The sequence below is a fragment of the Entelurus aequoreus genome, linkage group LG02 (assembly GCF_033978785.1).
Source record: "Entelurus aequoreus isolate RoL-2023_Sb linkage group LG02, RoL_Eaeq_v1.1, whole genome shotgun sequence".
In the NCBI taxonomy this organism is placed as follows: Eukaryota; Metazoa; Chordata; class Actinopteri; order Syngnathiformes; family Syngnathidae; genus Entelurus; species Entelurus aequoreus.
In genome coordinates this window covers 82,961,176-82,983,862 of record NC_084732.1, presented here as the reverse complement: position 1 = coordinate 82,983,862, position 22,687 = coordinate 82,961,176, and the positions used below count along the sequence as shown (strand labels likewise).

At 36.5% G+C, this 22,687-nt stretch overlaps 1 protein-coding gene across 1 annotated transcript in view; it reads left to right on the top strand.

Moving 5' to 3' along the window:
• The window catches only part of nav2a (neuron navigator 2a), a 262,461-nt gene that overhangs the window by 222,822 nt on the left and 16,952 nt on the right, over positions 1-22,687 (top strand). Inside the window, exons 21-26 of the mRNA XM_062033389.1 lie at positions 1,647-1,699; positions 7,545-7,568; positions 7,898-7,972; positions 13,456-13,539; positions 13,617-13,740; positions 16,070-16,251. Of these exons, the coding sequence (XP_061889373.1) occupies positions 1,647-1,699; positions 7,545-7,568; positions 7,898-7,972; positions 13,456-13,539; positions 13,617-13,740; positions 16,070-16,251 (542 nt within the window). The remainder of the gene's footprint in view (positions 1-1,646; positions 1,700-7,544; positions 7,569-7,897; positions 7,973-13,455; positions 13,540-13,616; positions 13,741-16,069; positions 16,252-22,687) is intronic.

Below are 22,687 nucleotides of genomic sequence, written 5' to 3'. Positions count from 1 at the left end.
AAAAGGCTCAAAAAATGTATACTTACTAATTAATAATAACAGTTTTGTTTTAAACGCCCATCCATCCATTTTACAATATAATTACAACACTTTATATACATATTTGTATACAGATCTGAACAATAAGTTATTCACTGAAATATATTTATTAATTGTGGTTCTTACAAAAAATATATCTTATAAAATATAAAAGCTAAAATGTCTCAAAGCTCTGCCCCTTTAATTTGTGCATACTAAATAATTTAACTTTAGCCTCCTACTACAACCATATTATTTACCAGCAACATAAAGTGAAACAGAGGCAGAGGTGTCCTGCCACAGTCAGTAACAAATAAACAGAAACAGTTGTGGTGGTAGATAGACACAGAGCTTCATCAAACATCTGATCCACTGAACAAAGAGCTCCAAAAATCTTGAACTTTAGACTGCCATCAGTTTTACTCCCTACACTTAACCATGTGTTTCCTACTGCCTGCAGACTTTGCACTCTTTGTTATATACACATGTTGTGTTTCTAATATAAATACATTTAATAAAGTCAAATACAAATAAGGCAACAAGAGAAGTATCCTACACTTCTCTTTTGTAAAGTAAATCTGAACAGCCGATATGGGCATCTACATCAACTATATGATTTGCCTGAGAAGCTGGAGAGGACAAAAAAAATATGTATATATATATTTTTTATTTTATTTTTTAAAATTTTTTTTAAATTTTTTTATTTGTGGCGGACGTAATTCTTTCGTGGCGGGCCGCCACAAATAAATGAGTGTGTGGGAAACCCTGGTATCGGTTGATATCGGAATCGGTAATTAAGAGTTGGACAATATCGGATATCTGCAAAAAAAGCCATTATCGGACATCTCTAGTGTAAATTTTGCCCAAGTTTTGCTCCATAGTTACTTTTATAACCCGTTATTTGAGTCTGTCTGCAAGATGTTCCATACTGGAGGCATTCCCAGATTGCAAATGAAGCCACGCCCCACCCTCTCCAAAAGTATCATAAGTCATAAGTCATAAGGAAATGCACACTGTTTAAATACATATCTTGGAATTGTCATTGCAACATATTTTTGTCCTAGACATAAACGTTAAATAGATTCACGCGGTCACAACATTAGGTAGACCTGCATACTCAGCATTTATGTTCAAAACATTAATAAAGTTGTTGCTAAGTATTGAGCTCAGACAAAAGTGCACGGAAGGAGATCTACTGGTTTGCAAACACCACATGTAGTGCGATTTTGTAAAAAAAAAAAAAAACACCCTAGCTGAGCTGTGCAAGGTTAATGATTGATAGAAATTGGCCCTGCCTGGCCTCTCGGTACGGTCGATGACATCACCCGTGATTCCGCCTAATCGGCTTTCGAGCAGGCGGAGGTTGGCTCGTGGACTGGAACTTTGATGTGTGATTAGCAGCTGAGTCATTAACGGTGGAGTGCCAAGGCTGCCACTAGTTGCACCACATGGGAGTTTTATCTTTAGTCTTTTATGTGCGATCAGGAGGAGGTGGGTTGAGGCGAAGGTCCTGTAGAGTGGGAGGTTCACTTGTCGGGTGGGCTGATTTGCTTTGCGGGGGTCTGATTTGAATCTTACGTTGCGTGTACATTTGTACTTACTTTTCCTCGTTGTTCCTGTCTCTCCAGTCCATGGCTCGTCCCTCTCTCTGGTCTCCAGCACTTCCTCCATGTACTCCACGGTGAGTATGCATTGCAAACCACGTAGCACAGATTTAGGGTACATCGCTGATTCCTTCCAAAAGAGATCACTAGTAACATTCATGTTTTGAAAAGTCAACCCCTGCAAAATGATTGCATTTTGATTGACACCACACCTAAGTATGTTTGAATAGAAATGCTTCTACTGCTCATTAAAATGGTAATTGATTAATTGCAGACCTCTTTTGACCTTATGGGATTGCAGTCTTTGCAATCTACTGGTTTTGGGCGTGGAGCGTAATTGTCAAATTTGCACAATTGCCCGTAATGCAATTGCAAAAAGAATAAACACATGAAAAGTAAAGCAAATATGTTTAGAACAGGGGTGTCCAAACTGCGGCCCGGGAGCCGTTTGCGGACCGCAGGTAATTTTTTTAACGGCACATTCCAAAGATACTTTTTTTTTTTTTAAAACATAAAAAGTGGAATTAAAAAAGCATACAAGTGAAATGTAACGAGAAATAGTTGCAATGTTGACTTTAATAGTTTTTTTTTCTTTTAAGTCCTCATTGCTCAAAAAATAATAATGAATCCAAATTAATTTTGTTATTAATTATTGACGTCTTCAAGTCTCCAAATACACCGCATCAAATATTACACTTTGAAATATTTTTGGGGGGAGAAATATTGCATATTTTGTGTGTTTGCCATATAAAAAACACAGTTTTCCTTGACAAAAAGGGCATAAATAAAAAATAAAAAACATTTCAAAAAATTATAAAAACTTGTAATCAACAAATGGATTTGAAGTTGATCGAGACACTTAAGTGTTGAAAGTAAAAAAAAAAAAGTTAAAAAAAGGTATTACTTATTTTTAACATTGTGGGGCCCTTTTGTATCTCCAAGAATTTTAGTGGGACTTTTATTTTGAAAACGGTCATTGCTCAAAAAACTATAATGAATTGAATATCAATGGTGTTATGAATTATTGACCTCTTTAGGGCTCCAATTACTTAGACTTAGACTTAGACAAACTTTATTGATCCACAAGGGAAATTGTTCCACACAGTAATTCAGTAACAAAGGATGGAAAGGATAATGCAGGTATAAAGTAGACTTGCACTTGTTGTCAATTGTACGCACAGCCGTAATAGATCACCCGCCACACACCCACTAATAGTACTGTACATATATATATAGTTTGCACACACTATTGGATCTCAGTAGATCAGGCCCTGAGTACAATAACGCTGCAAACACAGAAATGACTGCACAACAAACACACATTAGGCAAAAGAAAAAGCACCTTCCTTTAAGCAAGCTGAAGTGTCTCTGACCATCTCCTTACAAGGTAAATTGAGTTAGAGACCCCCTGATCAAGAGGGCTACACTGCAAAAAGTCAGTGTTCAAAAACAAGAAAAAAAAATCAAAAATAAGGGGTATTTTATTTGAACTAAGCAAAATTATCTGCCAATAGAACAAGAAAATTTGGCTTGTCAAGACTTTCCAAAACAAGTAAAATTAGCTAACCTCAATTAACCCAAAAATACCTCAAAATAAGTATTTTCTCACTAATAACAACTGTACTACTATATGAGTATGTATTTTCTATTGTTTCATTGAAAATAAAACAGCAAAGTCCATTTGGCTGTCATCTGTTATAATATGAGACACAATTGTGTCAAAGTCATGATTTTTTTTTTTCATGCTTGAAATAAGAAATTATTACTTTAAAAAAGTAGGTTCATACTTGTGAGTGTTGATGACACAGCTTTGCAACACTTGATGTTCTAATTCCAAGCATGTTTTACTCAATATAGGTCATAAAATCTCAGCAACAAGCTGTAATATCTTACTGAGATCATTTAGGACCAAAACACTTAAAACAAGTAAAACACTCTAACATAAAATCTGCTTAGTGAGAAAAAATTATATTATCAGACAGAAAATAAGCAAATATCACCCTTATTTGAGATATTTAATCTTACTTAGATTTCAGTTTTTGCAGTGTATTACTTGCAAAATATGGCTAGGAAGTTGCTAAGTTGGCAACAGAGATCCCTCCTGCTATATCTTCTTATACTCTGGCAGACCAGGTATGTTGTAATAGTGCGATAGTGAGTGAGGGCAAACAGGGAGCGCCAGATTTATTTATGGCAGTCTGCCAAATGATCTTTGGGAAACACCGGACATGTCAGGGTGTCTTTAAATTTTTTAGACTCTTTAATTCCTTAATTGAACTAGTGACTCACTGTCGTTGTGAAAAGTTGCGTGCCATCAGCAGTTTATGTTCGAACCAGATAAACATGTTCTGTCTTTTGTTTTCAGAATGATGAAATAGCGGGCCGTGTATCTGTTATTCACGCAATCAACCGCAGCCTCTAACACCCACACTGTACAACAATGTCGATAACGCACACACTTTTGTTTGGCACCGCCCCACGTTTGCGCTTTAACCAATGAGAGCTGGGAGCCACACAACCTGGCCCCTCCCTCTCCATATGTGGGCAGGTTTACTCACCTGGGCAGGTGAAGCACACAGACTGCCAGACAGTCGTTTCGGGATCTCGTCCCTCTAGCCAGAGGTTCGGGACTGGAGGAAAAATGATGCCAACTTTCTCGCTAGCAGGCACAGTCACATCTTTCCAACTAACGGTATGGTTTCAGAAGGACAGGCGGATGCAGGATTATTTACTTTTGTGGGACATCCATTTCTCATATACCTGCAATTTTGACAGGATGGGATACCCGGAATCCTAATCAGATATGTTTTTCTGCCAAGCTTATCAAGTGTGGTTGTGAGAACATGTTTTTAGGTCATGGGTGTGTTTGTTTGTGAAGTACAAGTCATGTAGATTGTTGTTTTCTTGACAGACAGGCTGCTCTATATTTGTGTACCCAGGAGCAGCTCATCATGTGCACTAGATAGACAGCTCTGTGTGTGCGTGTGCATGTGTGTGTGTGTGTGTGTGTGTGTGTGTGTGTGTGTGTGTGTGTGTGTGTGTGTGTGTGTGTGTGTGTGTGTGTGTGTGTGTGTGTGTGTGTGTGTGTGTGTGTGTGTGTGTGCTTGCTCAACACTGAACTCTACATGACCAGACACACAGGCGTTTCAAAAAGTTCTGAAAAAAAACATTACTTGTAACATTTATGTTATTAAGACTTCCCATGTGATTGAGAGTACATTTCTACTTGTATAAGCCTTGTTGCTTTTAAGGGTGCAAATTTACTGAATAATGTAAAAAAATAATACAAATAAAATCTTCCCAGATTTGCTGCGTTGTGTAAAGTAAAATGGGAAACAATGTTTAATTCATCTAACACAGATCTGGGCAAATTAAGGCACAGGGGCCGAATGCGGACCGTTAAGATTTTCAATCTGTCCCGCCGGACATTCCCAAAAAATAGTTTTTGTTTTTTAAGATGGAAACTGTAGCTGCCATTATGATGTGCAGTGTTGTTTTCAAATGGCTGTAAGTCTTGGACTATACAAAGTATTTCAAAGGTTGGAATCTGCGCTTTTGCATGATGTACTAGTTACTATGGTAATCTAATTAGTTACTATGGTAATCTAAGTCACAGCAGCTCAGACGAGGCACCAAGCAGTGTGGGTGGGGAGCGTTTCCACAGAGTGTTTCCAGAGCGGCTAGCCTGAAATGCGGGTGTCAGGGACAGATGCGGAAGGAGATTTTTACAACAAAGTTCTAAAGCTTAGTGATATATCAGATACATCAGATTGTAGGTGTGTGTGTTTTTTTTTTAACCCATCGTGTTCATATTTTGCTGTGTTTGTTGCATTTTTGTTGCGTTTCGCTTGATTGTAAAATATGTCGTTCATATTTTGTCAATATTCAGTGTTTTATCGTTCATAGTTAATATTGTAAATACCACATTCTTTATTTTCATGTACATTCTGGGTGTCTCATTCAGTAGAAACAATTAAAACCCCATTCCGTTTTTTTAAGGCGGTCTGTCATAAAGTTTTTAGCGTTCAATCAGACATTATTGTGAGTTTTTGTATTAGTGTTCCAAAAAATAGGACCCAAGCACACATATTGTACAGCAGATTTTCACATCTTACATATATATATACAGTATATATGGCTTTTTGCCGATATCCGATATTCCGATATTGTCCAACTCTTTCATTACCGATACCGATATCAACCGATACCGATATCAACCGATATATGCAGTCGTGGAATTAACACATTATTATGCCTAATTTGGACAACCATGTATGGTGAAGATAAGGTACTTTTTAAAAATAATAATAAAATAAGATAACTAAATTAAAAACATTTTCTTGAATAAAAAAGAAAGTAAAACAATATAAAAACAGTTACATAGAAACTAGTAATTAATGAAAATGAGTAAAATTAACTGTTAAAGGTTAGTACTATTAGTGGACCAGCAGCACGCACAATCATGTGTGCTTACAGACTGTATCCCTTGCAGACTGTATTGATATATATTGATATATAATGTAGGAACCAGAATATTGATAACAGAAAGAAATGGGGGGAGGGAGGTTTTTTGGGTTGGTGCACTAATTGTAAGTGTATCTTGTATTTTTTATGTTGATTTAATAAAAAAACAAAAAAAAACGATACAGATAATAAAAAAAACGATACCGATAATTTCCGATATTACATTTTAACGCAACGGACATCCCTAATATATATATATATATATATATATATATATATATATATATATATATATATATATATGTGTGTGTGTGTATAAAATAGATAGATAAATAGATATACCGGCCCCCATACACAATTTTTGGTCTAAATTTGCCCCCCCCCCAAGTCAAAATAATTCCCCAGGCCTGATCTATCACAAGGGTCTCCAACACTATTTACCTGGGGGCCGCTGGAGGTTGGGGTGAAGCTGGGCTGCACAAAGTTCCCTTCAGAATTTTAACCACGTCAATAATTTATACCAACAGCTATAGTGACCGTGGTTATGGTAGGCCTGAATTAATTTATTAATTAATTAGTTTTTCTTGTGCCTTTTAAAAGCTCTTTATCGTTACTTCTAAAAAGTTTTCTATTAGGGGTGTGAATTTTGGGGCACCTAACGATTCGATACGATTCCGAATCCTGGTGTGACCATTCGATTCAGAACGGATTATCAAATCAACACGTACATCAATTCAAACCGATGTCTTTTTTGGTATAATAATTACAGCAAAACCTTTTCAAAATAGGTTACAGGTTCCAAAAGAAAAATTATCCCAATGGGGGAAAAAAACATGTTTTTTTTTTATTCTTTTAAATCGATTGAAAATGATGTATCAATTTAGAGCCGGGAAGAATAAGAATCGCGATCTGTGCACCCCTATTTTTTAATATAGGAATGTTATGTATTGTCTCATTATTAAGCCAAAAAAGTAATCGTGGTGTGCAATGCTGTGAAATGGACCCTTACCTATTTTTTCCCTAAGACCGATTTGTTATTAGCTCTTTATTATTTGCTCCAGTCAGTTTAAGTAAAGCATTTCCACAATCTCCCATCTTGTTATGTTCACGTGTGTCCAATACACGTAAATATGGGTGTTGCACGTTTCTTTGTTTTTGCTTAACAGTGTCAGGGTGTGTTGTGAACGTTGCGGGCTTTTGCTTTGCTTTTGCTTCCCTACTATTGTTACTATGGCGACAATAGGACACACTCTGGTGCACAGATGTGTCGGTAAAGTGCCTGCAGGAGGGACATCTCTGCTTTCCAGACATTGTACACCACACAATCTTCAGTTTATAAAAGGTTTTTTTTTTTTTCCTTAGAGCTGAAATGTAGAACAGGAGTTAAGACATGGGAGAGTTTTAAAAAATAAAAGTTTATGTAATAATTCGCTCTCTTTCTACTGTCTTTTTTCATAGAACGAGGAGAAGTCTCAGTCAGAGGTAAGGAATCTATTTTTTTTCTTTTATTTCCATGTTCCATGTTCAGTAGTTGGACTTGTTGGAACATTCGGGGGCGTTTTCACACTCGTATCTTGTTACACATCGACATGTCTGCATTGTGACTGACCATGTAACCTGTCGGAACACCTGTGTGCAACACCCCGGCACATTCGTACATCCGCCGTGTTTCATCTCTGCACACATCAGGACTTTTCCTAATTTATCACCACGGTCGTGTGTGTCTGTATGTGTCTGTCTGTGTGTGTGTGCACGCAAATTACAGGCTTTTTGTTTTTCATGTAAGTGCCTTTTTTTTTTTATGTCCCCAGATCCGCAAGTTACGCCGGGAGCTGGATGCCTCCCAGGAGAAGGTTTCCGCACTAACAACACAGTTGAGCGCTAACGTGAGTGAACACGCACAATGTATCCCACTAGTGTTTAATGAGCCTCAGTGCTAATTACCAGTGTGTGTCGTTTTGACTTGGGGGCTGCATTGGGCTAAAAAAACGTAAAGTAACTATGTACTGTATATACACTACCGTTCAAAAGTTTGGGGTCACCCAAACAATTTTGTGGAATAGCCTTCATTTCTAAGAACAAGAATAGACTGTCAAGTTTCAGATGAAAGTTCTCTTTTTCTGGCCATTTTGAGCGTTTATTTGACCCCACAAATGTGATGCTCCAGAAACTCAATCTGCTCAAAGGAAGGTCAGTTTTGTAGCTTCTGTAACGAGCTAAAGTGTTTTCAGATGTGTGAACATGATTGCACAAGGGTTTTCTAATCATCAATTAGCCTTCTGAGCCAATGAGCAAACACATTGTACCATTAGAACACTGGAGTGATAGTTGCTGGAAATGGGCCTCTATACACCTATGTAGATATTGCACCAAAAACCAGACATTTGCAGCTAGAATAGTCATTTACCACATTAGCAATGTATAGAGTGTATTTCTTTAAAGTTAAGACTAGTTTAATGTTATCTTCATTGAAAAGTACAGTGCTTTTCCTTAAGAAATAAGGACATTTCAATGTGACCCCAAACTTTTGAACGTGTGTATATATATATATATTTTTTATATATATAGGTAGCTTATACATATAGTATATATATACAGTACAGGCCAAAAGTTTGGACACACCTTGTCATTCACAACACAACTGATGGTCCCAACCCCTTGATAAAGCAAGAAATTCCACTAATCAACCCTGATAAGGCACACCTGTGAAGTGAAAACCATTTCAGGTGACTACCTCTTGAAGCCCATTGAGAGAATACTAAGAGTGTGCGAAAAAGTAATCAGAGCAAAGGGTGGCTGTTTTAAAGAAACTAGAATATAAAACATGTTTTCAGTTATTTCACCTATTTTTGTTAAGTACATAACTCCACATGTGTTCATTCATAGTTTTGATGCCTTCAGTGACAATCTACAATGTAAATAGTCATGAAAATAAAGAAAACACATTGAATGAGAAGGTGTGTCCAAACTTTTGGCCAGTACTGTATATATATATATACAGTATGTATATACAGCATGTAGCTTATACATACAGTATACATATATATATATATATATATATATATATATATATATATATATATATATATATATATATATATATATATATATATATATATATATATATATATATATATATATATATAGCTTTTACATACAGAGAATATTCCTTTAATGTATGTATGATTAATAATTGATATAATTGGATATTAAGAGTATGTGAAATTTGACTCTTACCTTGTTTACATGATGACCTTCTTAAAGTTTTGTAATCATTTAGAAATATCATGCAGCTAAAAGGCGCTAAGCAAGGATAAGTGTGGAGAGAGTGTTTTGCATTTTTCCCATTGTGCATTGTGAGGGATTTAAATGGGTGTAATTTCGATTTTTTTTAAAAAAAAATGTATTATACATGAATGTTTTACAAAGTTCATTGACCAGGTTGTGTCATGTTTGTTGACTTTTTTTGTTGGTTGCTTTTTTTTTTTTTGCACCATGATTAGGGAAGGTTGTTTGGATTGGGTCGCATAGGTAGATTTTGTGCTGTACTCATTTCAAATCACAATTTATGGTCACTGACTTAATTTATATATATAAAGGTTTATTTGAAATAGAGACGGATACAGAAACATAGACATCTGAAACAGTTTTCCAATGTATGCATCATAGTGTTTGTAGCCAAAGCTAATTTACAACACTTGTCCCCAACAATAACAACAACAGCACAGATCCAACATCATTAAAATAGGAAAATAAAAAGAATAAGGCAAAGATGAGTCGATAATAATGATAATAGTAATAATACAGACAAAGTGCAAACTAGATAAAAACCAATAATAATGACACAGACAAAGTGCAGACTAGATAAAAAACAATTAGTAAAAACTAAACATAGGAACACGATTGTTTCTCAACTAGCCACAATTTTGTTTGTTTTTTGAAAGTGACAAGTGCAGGTATACTTTTCAAAGTGTCAGGTAGAGAGTTCCATAGTTGTGGTCCTTTTATTGAAAAGGCAGTCTGGGCAAAAGATGTTCTACGGAATGGAACGCAACAGTTGCCTTTTGACATTGCTCAGGTGGTAGATCTGGTACCACTTTGCAGTCTTGTAATTGCCTCGCAGAGCAATTGGGGAGCAGAGTTATCCAATTTACTCATGTTGTCCACCTTATTAAACTCGTGACGTCTCGCGGGGCTAACTGAAGACGCCGTTGTTTGGACACCCCTGTTCTGCACGTATTGTTGAGATAGCAATGCTCTGTTTTGACAGCGAGGTTGTGCAGAAAATATATTTGCTCCCAGAACATGTCATTTTACATCTGGTGGAGCCATGGAAATGTCTTTGAGCATCTCCTGGGGTAATCCTTACACCATCTATTTTGCACGAGCTTCTCCGTGCTTCACCGCTTATCTAGCCGGCTGAGTCCGTGCACGTCAGTGGCTTCTGTGGATGAAAGATATGCACGGAAAGGCAGAGGTCTAAGATTACAGCACAGAGTCATGTCCCAGCACACTGCCGAGCAAGCAGCTGTCCCAGATATGCCCGAAAGATTTACGGCTTTTGACTCCTGGACGTGTCTCTGTGGGGCGAAGAACACAGACAGAATACAGTCCATCTGGCGAGGGATTTTTGGGAGGGAGTGCAGGGTGATAACGGAAGTTCTTTGTTCAAATGTATGATTTCACTGCACATGCCCACAGACAAAGTGACACACCTTAGAGCCCTGAAGCCAAAACTCTCAGAGGATCTCTGTTGCGGAGACCATCCCACCTTGAATCACACATCTATCAGCATCTTGCTCGACTGTCTCACACACGTTTCCTCTTTCAATCTACCCCTCACCCAAGAGGGCACCCCTGAGTGTGAACCAAGTTAAACAGCTCCTTAAATGATGGCCTTGCAACGGTAAAGAATAGGGCTTGGCATTGGCACTGACTTTAAGATACGGGATTGATTGATTGAAACTTTTATTAGTATATTGCACAGTACAGTACATATTCCGTACAATTGACCACTAAATGGTAACACCCGAATAAGTTTTTCAACTTGTTTAAGGTCCACGTAAATCAATTCATGGTACAAATATATACTATCAGTATAATACAGACATCACACAAGTTAATCATCAGAGTATATACATTGAATTATTTACATTATTGACAATCCGGGGGGTTGGGGCGGGGGGGTTAGGTTTGGTTGATATCAGCACTTCAGTCATCAACAATTGCATCATCTGAGAAATGGACATTGAAACAGTGTAAGTCTGACTTGGTAGGATATATACAGCGAGCAGTGCACATAGTGAGTTCAGAAAGCATAAGAACAAGTATATACATTTGATTATTTACAATCCGGGGAGGTGGGATGTGGAGGGGGGAGGGTGTTAGTCAGGGGTTGAAGTTGACTGGAGGTGTTCTTTTAATGCGGTTTTGAAGGAGGATAGAGATGCACTTTCTTTTACACCTGTTGGGAGTGCATTCCATATTGATGTGGCATAGAAGGAGAATGAGTTAAGACCTCTGTTAGATCGGAATCTGGGTTTAATGTGGTTTGTGGAGCTCCTTCTTGGTGTTGTGGTTATGGCGGTCATTTACGTTATGGAAGTAGTTTGACATGTACAAACGGGTACTTCGGTATCAGGGAGGTGTAGCGGATTTTATAGACTAGGCTCAGTCTAGTGTCGCGTTCCTTGAGTGACGATACGATACAGTAGGGTTGCACGATATAAATGATATACAGTCGTGGTCAAAAGTTTACATACACTTGTAAACAACTCCCCCCAAAATGGATTAACTCTCTGGAATAAAAAAGACAATATAACATACATCCATAAACGTGGACGCATGTGAAAAAGTGCAATATATTTATCTGTACAGTAATCTATTTACTTATTTATATATAGTTATATATATTTATTTATTTTATATATATATTTATATATTATTTATATATATTTATTTATTTATACATGCACCTTATTGCTTTTTTATCCTGCACTACCATGAGTTTATGTAACGAAATTTCGTTCTTATCTGTGCTGTAAAGTTCAAATTTGAATGACAATAAAAAGGAAGTCTAAGTCTAAAGAACATAATGTCATGACCCAGCAGATTTGGTCACATTTTCAGTAGACCCATAATAAATTCATAAAAGAACCAAACTTCATGAATGTTTTTGTGACCAACAAGTATGTGCTCCAATCACTCTAACACAAAAAAAATAAGAGTTGTACAAATTATTGGAAACTCAAGACAGCCATGACATTATGTCCTTCACAAGTGTATTTAAACTTTTGACCACGACCAGACGATAGAGCTTTCATGATAATGCACATTGATGACACGTTATAGCTGTGTCTGGAAAATTTGACAGCGACAAGCCAACAAAGTCATCCTAAACACAATGCGGCGTCCTCGCTAGTGGCTAATGTCCCTTCACAGTGCAGCGTCTAAATCACTACTCCTGGCCTCAATGGCAGCAAATAAACTATGTTTCTTACAAGTACCATTATCACTAGAGGACTAGAGGACAAACACTACACACCGCAGGAGGATGCAAAAAAAGCATAGTTAGTTGGAATGTAAACAAGAGTAGGCGGGTTACTAAGTATACTATTGGTCTATGGCCGATACTACAGGGATTAGATCATTTTTATTATTACAAAATCTTTTTTTATGTTTAGGTATTGTGTACGAACTCAGTAAATAAGAGCCACTAGTATATTTTGCTGTTGTCTAATTATTTTATACTAGTGGCTTTATTATACATTGTATATGTGTTAAAAAGGAATAAGGAAATCGTTGGAACACTGTATGATATTGCAGTATTACAATTTTGATCAAAATGTAATAGTTTAATGATCCTGAAAATTTTAAGTATGACCTATTGTGCGCCTCAAACTACTTCAAATTTATAGTATTGCCCAAAACTAATGTCAATTATCCAAACGACAGAAGATTAAGTACTCAGTTTTTTAAAAAGTGTAGGTAGAAACACGTTACAGCAAAAAGTAACCAGATATTAACAGCACATTCTTGAAGTAGATAAATAATAGTTTTGAGAAAATTATGCAATATGTCCCTGCATACATCAGCAGCTTATTTAGGAGCCTTTATAACCTGTTTTGAAATGGTTCTATTGTTATTTATATGCCAAATAATGTAAAGTAAATTATATTGTTATTGTGATGTATGAATGTACAAATTATAGTTTACAGTATCCTGACAAAGCTTAAGAACTGCCATCTCTTGAGATGCAAGTCCGATACAGACTGAGCCTCTGCTGCCAAATACATCATGATGCTTGGTCCCTATATTTCTGAATGTTGCTATTTTTTGCCGAGTCGAAGTTGAAGGTTGTGTTTTGCAGGCTCACCTGGTGGCAGCGTTTGAGCAGAGTCTGGACAACATGACCATCAGGCTGAAGAGTCTCACTTTAACTGCTGAGCAGAAGGTGAGAGAGGTCCAGCAGAGGAAAGAGTTATTCGTATACATATATTCTCATACGTGATTTTTGCATCCCTGTGTCAGGACTCTGAGCTGAATGAGCTGAGGAAGACTATTGAGCTGCTGAAGAAGCAGAACGCTGTCGCTCAGGCCGCTATCAATGGTGTCATCAACACACCTGAGCTCACGCCTAAAATGGACAAGACAGGTACATACAAACCTCTGTATGATGATGATATTACCATATTTTTCGGATTATAAATCGCTCCGGAGTATAAATCGCACCGGCCGAAAATGCATAATAAAGAAGGAAAAAAACACTTATAAGTCGCTCTAGAGTATAAGTCGCATTTTTTGGGGAAATGTATTTGAGAAAATCCAACAACAAGAATAGACATTTGAAAGGCAATTTAAAATAAATAAAGAATAGTGAACAACAGGCTGAATAAGAAAATACAAAAATTAGGGGTATTTTATTTGAACTAAGCAAAATTATCTGCCAATAGAACAAGAAAATTTGGCTTGTCCAGACTTTCCAAAACAGGGTCAAATTAGCTAACCTCAATGAACCCAAAAATACCTTAAAATAAGTATATTCTCACTAATAACAAGTGCACTTTTCTTGGTAGAAAAAAAAAAAGAGACCTTTTTGCTCAATATGTTGAAAAATATTCTTAAATTAAGTAAATGCATGAAAAAGAAGAATCATGACTTTGACACAATTGTGTCTCATATTAAAACAGATGACAGCCAAATGGACTTTGCTGTTTTATTTTCAATGAAACAATAGAAAATACGTACTCATATAGTAGTACAGTTGCTATTAGTGAGAATATACTTATTTTAAGGTATTTTTGGGTTCCTTGAGGTTAGCTAATTTTACTTGTTTTGGAAAGTCTTGACAAGCCAAATTTTCTTGTTCTATTGGCAGATCATTTTGCTTAGTTCAAATAAAATACCCCTAATTTTTGTATTTTTTTTCCTTGTTTTTGAACACTGACTTTTTGCAGTGTATACGATACCGATATTGGCCTTGACTTTTGTCCGATATCGGCTCATATAATACATACTTATACCTATTTTGTAGTGTAGAATGTTAGAAAAGGCTTATTTAAGTGATATGTTGTTGTGATAATGTGGGTTCTGCATGCCGGAGTCTCATTTGCAAATATGCCTTCATTTCAGTTTGTCCGAGGTGTGTCTGCCATAGTCAGGAAGTAGTCTTTGCTTTTAAGTTTAGATAAAAGATAAAATGCATAATAAAGAAGGAAAAAAACACTTATAAGTCGCACTAGAGTATAAGTCGCATTTTTTGGGGAAATGTATTTGAGAAAATCCAACAACAAGAATAGACATTTGAAAGGCAATTTAAAATAAATAAAGAATAGTGAACAACAGGCTGAATAAGAAAATACAAAAATTAGGGGTATTTTATTTGAACTAAGCAAAATTATCTGCCAATAGAACAAGAAAATTTGGCTTGTCCAGACTTTCCAAAACAAGTCAGATTAGCTAACCTCAATGAACCCAAAAATACCTTAAAATAAGTATATTCTCACTAATAACAAGTGCACTTTTCTTGGTAGAAAAAAAAAAGAGACCTTTTTGCTCAATATGTTGAAAAATATTCTTAAATTAAGTAAATGCTAATGCCATTATCTTGACATAATGATATGCGCTCGGCATTACATTTGTTGAAACCAGCAAACTCATACTAAAAACTAATTTATTGTTCTTAATGGAAAGGCAACAAGGCAACCGCTTGTTACTCTCGGGGTCTCCTAGTCAGGCAAATCATATGGTCTAAAAATGCATTTTTCCATCTATAACATGACATCATCGCGCCAAGTGCGTGCTCTTTCAGTCAATTAGTGCACATATATTCAGCCCGGCCCCCGGCCAAATTTTTTTAAAGTGTAATTTTGAAGAATTTATCTAAATGTGCATGAACTATCTCTGTTCAAAATTGTTAGAAATGTCACATGTTAAATGTTTAAATATTAACTGTCAGTTTACTGTACTGTACCAACTGTACTACTATATGAGTACGTAATTTTCTATTGTTTCATTGAAAATAAAACAGCAAAGTCCATTTTGCTGTCATCTGTTTTAATTATGAGACACAATTTTGTCAAAATCATGATTTTTTTTTTTTTTCATGCTTGAAATAAGAAATTATTACTTTGAAAAAGTAGTTTTATACTTGTGAGTGTTGACGACACAGCTTTGCAACAGTTGATATTCTAGTTTCAAGCATGTTTTACTCAATATAGGTCATCAAATCTTAGCAACAAGCTGTAATATCTTACTGAGATAATTTAGGACCAAAACCCTTAGAACAAGTAAAAGACTCATAAAACAACATCAAATCTGCTTAGTGAGAAGAATTATCTTATCAGACAGAAAATAAGCAAATATCACCCTTATTTGAGATATTTAATCTTACTTAGATTTCAGTTTTTGCAGTGTATGGCGTCAAAACGGTGCCGAAATCTGTGTGCATAAACCTACCCTAATCAATTGTGTCTGTCTTTCAGCAGGGAGTAACGGCAGCCTCCACCATCAGCAGCAGCAGCAGCATCATCAGCCAGACCTGCGCATCAGGAGGCAGCACTCCTCCGACAGTGTCAGCAGTGTGGCCAGCGCCACCAGCCACTCCAGTGTGGGCTCCAACATGGACGTAGATGCTAAAAATAAGAAGAAAAACAAAAAAAATTGGGTAGGATATCACACACAAATGGATCTAACAAACTTGAGTGTGCGATTAGTTACAGACAAGCAGCCTGATGGACAAATCATGTTATTTTTGTCTTTTGTGTTGAACTTGCATGTTTCGTCTCATCTTCAGACATCTTTATCTGGGGAAAAGGTGAAAGCTAATTTAGATTTAGATTGTATAGCAAGTGTTTTAGTCATTTGCAGGTCAACATTTGGAGGCTTAACCTGACAAATTGACAACAATTTGAAGAACTACTCTTTTATAGTATCTGCTAGGGGTGTACCGATCTGATACTGATATCCGATGTCTGTCCGACATCAGCAAAAATAGGTATTAGATTATATCGGCCAGCATCTAAAACGTCCAATACAAGCAGTCTGTTCTCCCACTATCATCTCTTCTTGGTAGACAGATGACAGGTTGTCTCCATTTGAGAGTTTTTTAATAGTCTTTAATTCAAAACAATGTAAAGCGAAACATTCAGAAATAAAGTATGTTAATATAACTTACATGAGATACAAAATAACATCTCGGTAACGTTCCAACGTTAAAGAAATGCATTTAAACAAATGTGCTAGCTCCATGCTAATTTACATGACATTCTCCATTTACATGCTACTAATTAGCATTAGTGCCTTTACATGGCGATTTCAACACCTCCAAATTTGGTGCACTAAGAAACACGTTACGATCAGACAGCTGATATATAATAATTGCAATACTTAAAAGTATAAATAGGTGCACAAAAAAAATCGATTCACATCCAAATCTTGATTCTTATCTTAATTTTAAATAAATTCATAATTTTAAAAAATCGACTAAAATAAATAGTTCAATAGATACATTTTGTATATACTGTATATAAGAATTTTTTTTTTTAAATACATTTTTAGGCCATCTCCATGTAAGCAGAAGGAGCTTTTCTAACTTGTAACCAGTTTCCTTATAATTATCATACCAAATTAATACATTGGTTTGAATCGGGAATCGTGTTGAATCGAGAATTGATTCTGAATCAAATCGTCTTCCCCAGGTATCGGAGTCGGATCAATTTGTTAGGTGCCTTTATAGGGCTCAACAACAACAAAAAGACTGGCACTCTAAACTTAAAAGCAAAGACTACTTCCTGACTGGCAGACACACCTCGGACAAACTGAAATGAAGGCATATTTGCAAACGAGACTCCGGCATGCAGAGCCCACATCATCACAACAACATATCACTTAATTAAGCCTTTTCTTACATTCTACACTACAAAATAGGTATAAGTAGGGATGATGTTCGAAACCGGTTCTCCCGGTTGTTCGATAAGAAAAGAACCGTTCGATAAGAAAAGAACCGATTCCATGGATTAGACAGAGAGACAAAAAACAACAACAGCAAACACAGAAGTGCACTTTTTGGAGAGCTGTATTATTTTCAGTTTCGTGCCCAAGGGACTGATTTTATTTAACACTATATTATTATTTATACACCTATAGTGATCACAGAGACAGGTTGTTTTTGTGTTACTGTATATATTTGTTTTTCTGAAAAATCCCACTTAATATACTTTGGGTAACAACAGTCAATATTTATTAGATTTTTTTAGGGGGGTAACAACAGTCAATATTTATTTATTTATTTTATTTTATTTTTTTCTTATAAAATAAATGTGAGCTTTTGTTGAACAAAATATCGTGGCTTTTTTTTCATATACAACAACCTATCTGGATTCGATAAGAGAATCGATAAGGAATCGGTTCGATAAGAGGATTCGATATTGGGCTCGAACTCGATAATTTCTTATCAAACATCATCCCTAGGTATAAGTATGTATTATATGACCCGATATCGAACAAAATTCAAGGCTCCAATATCGGTATCGTATACACAGCAAAAAGTCAGTGTTCAAAAACAAGAAAAAAAAATACAAAAATTAGGGGTATTTTATTTGAATTAAGCAAAATTATCTGCCAATAGAACAAGAAAATGTGTCTTGTGAAGACTTTCCAAGACAAGTACAATCAGCTAACCTCAAGGAACCCAAAAATACCTTAAAATAAGTATATTCTCACTAATAACAACTGTACTACTATATGAGTACGTATTTTCTATTGTTTCATTGAAAATAAAACAGCAAAGTCCATTTGGCTGTCATCTGTTTTAATATGAGACACAATTGTGTCAAAGTCATGATTCTTTTTTTTTCATGCTTGAAATAAGAAATTATTACTTTAAAAAAGTAGTTTTATACTTGTGAGTGTTAATGACACAGCTTTGCAACAGTTGATATTCTAGTTTCAAGCATGTTTTACTCAATATAGGTCATAAAATCTCAGCAACAAGCTGTAATATCTTACTGAGATCATTTAGGACCAAAAGCCTTAAAACAAGTAAAACACTCTAACATAAAATCTGCTTAGTGAGAAAATGTATGTTATCAGACAGAAAATAAGCAAATATCACCCTTATTTGAGATATTTAATTTTACTTACATTTCAGTTTTTGCAGTGTATGGCGAAAAAATTGTATCGGCACACCCCTATTATGCACCAACTAATAAAAAACTGTAGACATCAGAAAATATTTTTGGCCAGCAAATGACTATAATGCTCATTATGTAGTAGTAGTTTTTATCAGTCACAAGTTCATTATTAATGAGGATTAACCAGGATAAAAAAATAACAAGACTTGAGATAATAATTCTCCCTTTTTTTATTACCTGAAGAAATTCTTGTGCGCCGGAGGACAAATGAGAGACGAAGATGTATGCGATCTCTAAATGCATCCTTTCTGTGTGGTGTTAGCGAGCTGTGTGGTCAGACCCTGGTCCCGATGTAGGCGGAGCTCCCTGCTGCTTTGTGCTGGCGGTGTTAAAACATGTGTCGAGTTTCCAGCTTTAGGTGACTGTGATAACAAACCGCCCCCCGCCCCCTATATCTGTGTGTTTGTAGTGAGCTTAGCACCATGCAGGTGCTCATGCCCGGTGAAATGCTGAGTGCATAGAGTTCATAATGGCCCGAAAAAAGCCCTTTAATGTCACGGTGCTTGCATTGTAGCTGCCAGAACGTCCAATCTGCTTTCCACCTGTCGTGCGTGCTGTGCATGTTTCTTCACAACACACCCGACACGCCCACGTGAACATGTGCTGTTTTGTCTCTCTGTCTTCATTTGCTTCGCTTCATGTGGCAGGTCTACGAGGTAAGATTAGTGCACCCTGCTAACGAAAAGAAAAGAAAGCAGCCTAACAACCCTTTTAGGTTACTAACCTATTTTCCTTTCTTAGAGCACTATCCCTTTTCCCAACACTGCTTCCCCTTGCACACACACACACTCCTCTTCTAGTTCGTTTTAAAGGAAAAAAGCATTCTGAAATACTCTCAGCAAGGTTGGTTGGGTCTGATCGGTGTTAATAGTCTTTAAGATTTGATAATCTAACTCTAATTTACACTTTGTGGACTTTTACAAAAAAAATTAAACTATTAATTTTACCAACAGAGGGCATAATCTTCTAAGATGCAAGTGCTAAACAGCATGTGCAGAGTGTAGAATTTTCCGAACTATAAAGCGCACTTAAAATCCTATTTGTTTTCTCAAAACTCGACAGTGCGCCTTATAACCCGGTGCGCCTAATGTAAGGAATAAGTGTTACGTGTTGGGGGGGCGCATTGCTGCGCTGGTAGCATTCCTTCCAAGGCAGGAGACAAGCAGGAGGAGCGTGCAGGTAAGATTAAGGTTTTTTAATCAATTAAACGCAGGACAAAAATAGAAAACTGAGGTTACTAGCAAGCCTGGAGCTAAAAAAACACAAAATGTCACCAAGGGTGAAAAACGAGGAATGCTAGTGTGTACAAAATCACTAGAGCGAGGAGAAAAAACAGGAGAACGTAACTGTTGCCTATAGCAAACATTGACCCAGCAACTACTGCTGAGTGACAGGAAACTATAAAGGGGAGTGATTAACCAAAACACCTGGTGGGAACACTAATTGCAAAACTAAGACAGGTGAGGAGAATCAGTGCCCATGGAAACCAACAGAAAACAGGGAAAGAGGGTGCACCCAGGAAACAGACTAAAACAGAAAAACTACCAAACATAAATCATGCCATGACCCGGGTAATGGATCATGACAATAAGTTTGGTTGAGCTTACCCACCTCGAAGCAATTTTGTTTGGTACATGGTGTAATGATAAATGTGACCAGTGGATGGCAGTCAAACATAACAGATAAGTGTAGGCTGCACCGTTTGATGTGCTTCAACATGCGAGTATTATTATGGTGTGTGTATAAGGTAAGACATATTATCTGGCGTTTTGTTTCGCAATATCATGCAAAAGCAACTTTTCTTACCTTCTGGTACCTGCTTATCTGTATTTGGGATCTGCATGAATCCTGAAAAATTGCGCCCGTCCGCCTTTGTAGTCCGTGCCGACGCCGTAGTCGATAAGCTTCTTCTTTTTCTCTATCTTCTTGTTATGGAACATTCATCCTCCGCTGTTGCCATTTCTAATAGAAAGTAGTGTAAAGTTCTTACTTATATCTGTCAGTAAACTCGTCATGAAAGCGTTAAAACATACCGGTATAGTGAGTTTACATTATTCACCCAAGGAACTTTAGTTATTAGAGTTCTGGTCGGACGGTTTTTCACGGGACACATTTCCGGTGTTGTTGTTTGCGGATGAGGAGATGCTGCTCTGTTATTGATTTAAGTAAAGTCTGAATGTCATTAAAACAGTTAGCTCCATCTTCTGACACTTCTTCCACTGCCGTCCTTGCACGCTACAACAAAGCCACTGCCGAAGGTGAGCCACGTAAATAAGACCGCCCACAAAACGGCGCATCCGGAAGCGACTGTCAGAAAGCGGCTTGAAGATCATCTGTAAAACATCATCTATGCAACATTTTGACCAAAGAACCACCATTACATGTTATGTAGACCACAAGGAAGTGTTTTTAATTTAGAAAAAAACAATTATAATATGACTCCTCTGATGCGCCTTACAACCCGATGTGCCTTATGTATGAAAAAAGATAAAAAATAGACTATTCATCGGCAGTGCGCCTTATAATCCGGTGCGCCCTATGGTCCGGAAAATACGGTACTATTAGTGGGCGTGTTGCATGCAATTGATAAAAACTGCAAAAATACCACAGACTGCCCTATTTAAAGGGGGCTTATTATGCAAAACCAAATATTCTTTACTGTTTTTGCGTATTTGGAATCTGCAAAAGTCCCAAAAATTTGAAATCAAACCATGGAGGCATGGCGGAGATATTTATAAAACAATCTCGCCTTCCATCATACTTCCTCCAAACGAGCCGTTTGGAATTTTCCCCAATTATGACATTGTTTCCAATTGTGACATCAGCAGATATCTCCTTATATGGTAGAAATTTACTCAAAGGGGTTTTACTCGGGTTCTCTATTGTGGTCCGACGTTGTAGTCAATAAGCTCATTCTTTTTCGCTGTCCTCTTGTTGTGGGGCAGACTGGCTCGTACATGCACATGCATCCTCCGCTGTTGCCATTTCTAACACAAAGTAACGTATAGTTCTAACTTTTATCTGTCATTAGAATGCGGACTGTAAAACATAATCCATGCAACATTTTGACTAAAGAACCACCATTACATGTTATGTAGACCACAAGGAAGTGTTTTATTTGTAGAAAAAAAAGTCTATTAGGATTTTGCGTGTCACCATGGAGACATTTTTAATGCACATTCATGGCATGATGCTTCAACCTGTAATGTTTTGTTATGTTGTGAACATGACGCAGCACACAACTAACCACAACCTTTTTGGGCAATGAGAATCGCGATCGAGACAATTAAACCTATTTTTAGCACGCCACAGGTGTGCTATGGAATGATCCAGAAGCAAGAACATGTAAGCTGCGAAACGTTTTTTTCATTTACTGTATGTGAAAAAACAAACCCTGTTACCCTTTGGGGAAATTCAAGTCTTTAATTATTTTCCCAAAGCCAAACAGGACATAAAAGCCTAAGTGTAAAAATATTTTGGATTCAAAAATGTAATGGTTTTTTTAACCCCTTTTAAGACCTTTTAATCAGATATTGTCATAGGTTTAAGTATTAAAAAAAACATTACATGTTTGGTATTTTTGTTTACGGCTGAAGGGCTGATTGAGATATTTGGACAAAGCATGGGACTAAAGAAAAAAAAAGTTTAAAAAAAATTAATCCACAATGTTTTAATTCCCTTTGAAAAATATAGGACTTTTACAACATGTCTTGTTTAACTTTGGGGTACTGTTGAATAAGATAATAAGTTGTGCACCCGTGAAAGAATTAGACATTGAAATTAAAAATTTACCATGAAAGATTATGAAAAATGTAGTATCACAACAACATGGCCAAACACAGAAAAAACTTACTTAAAGGACACGAAAGTCAGCCTTTTGTCTCCTGAAGGTAAAAAAAAAACTTATGA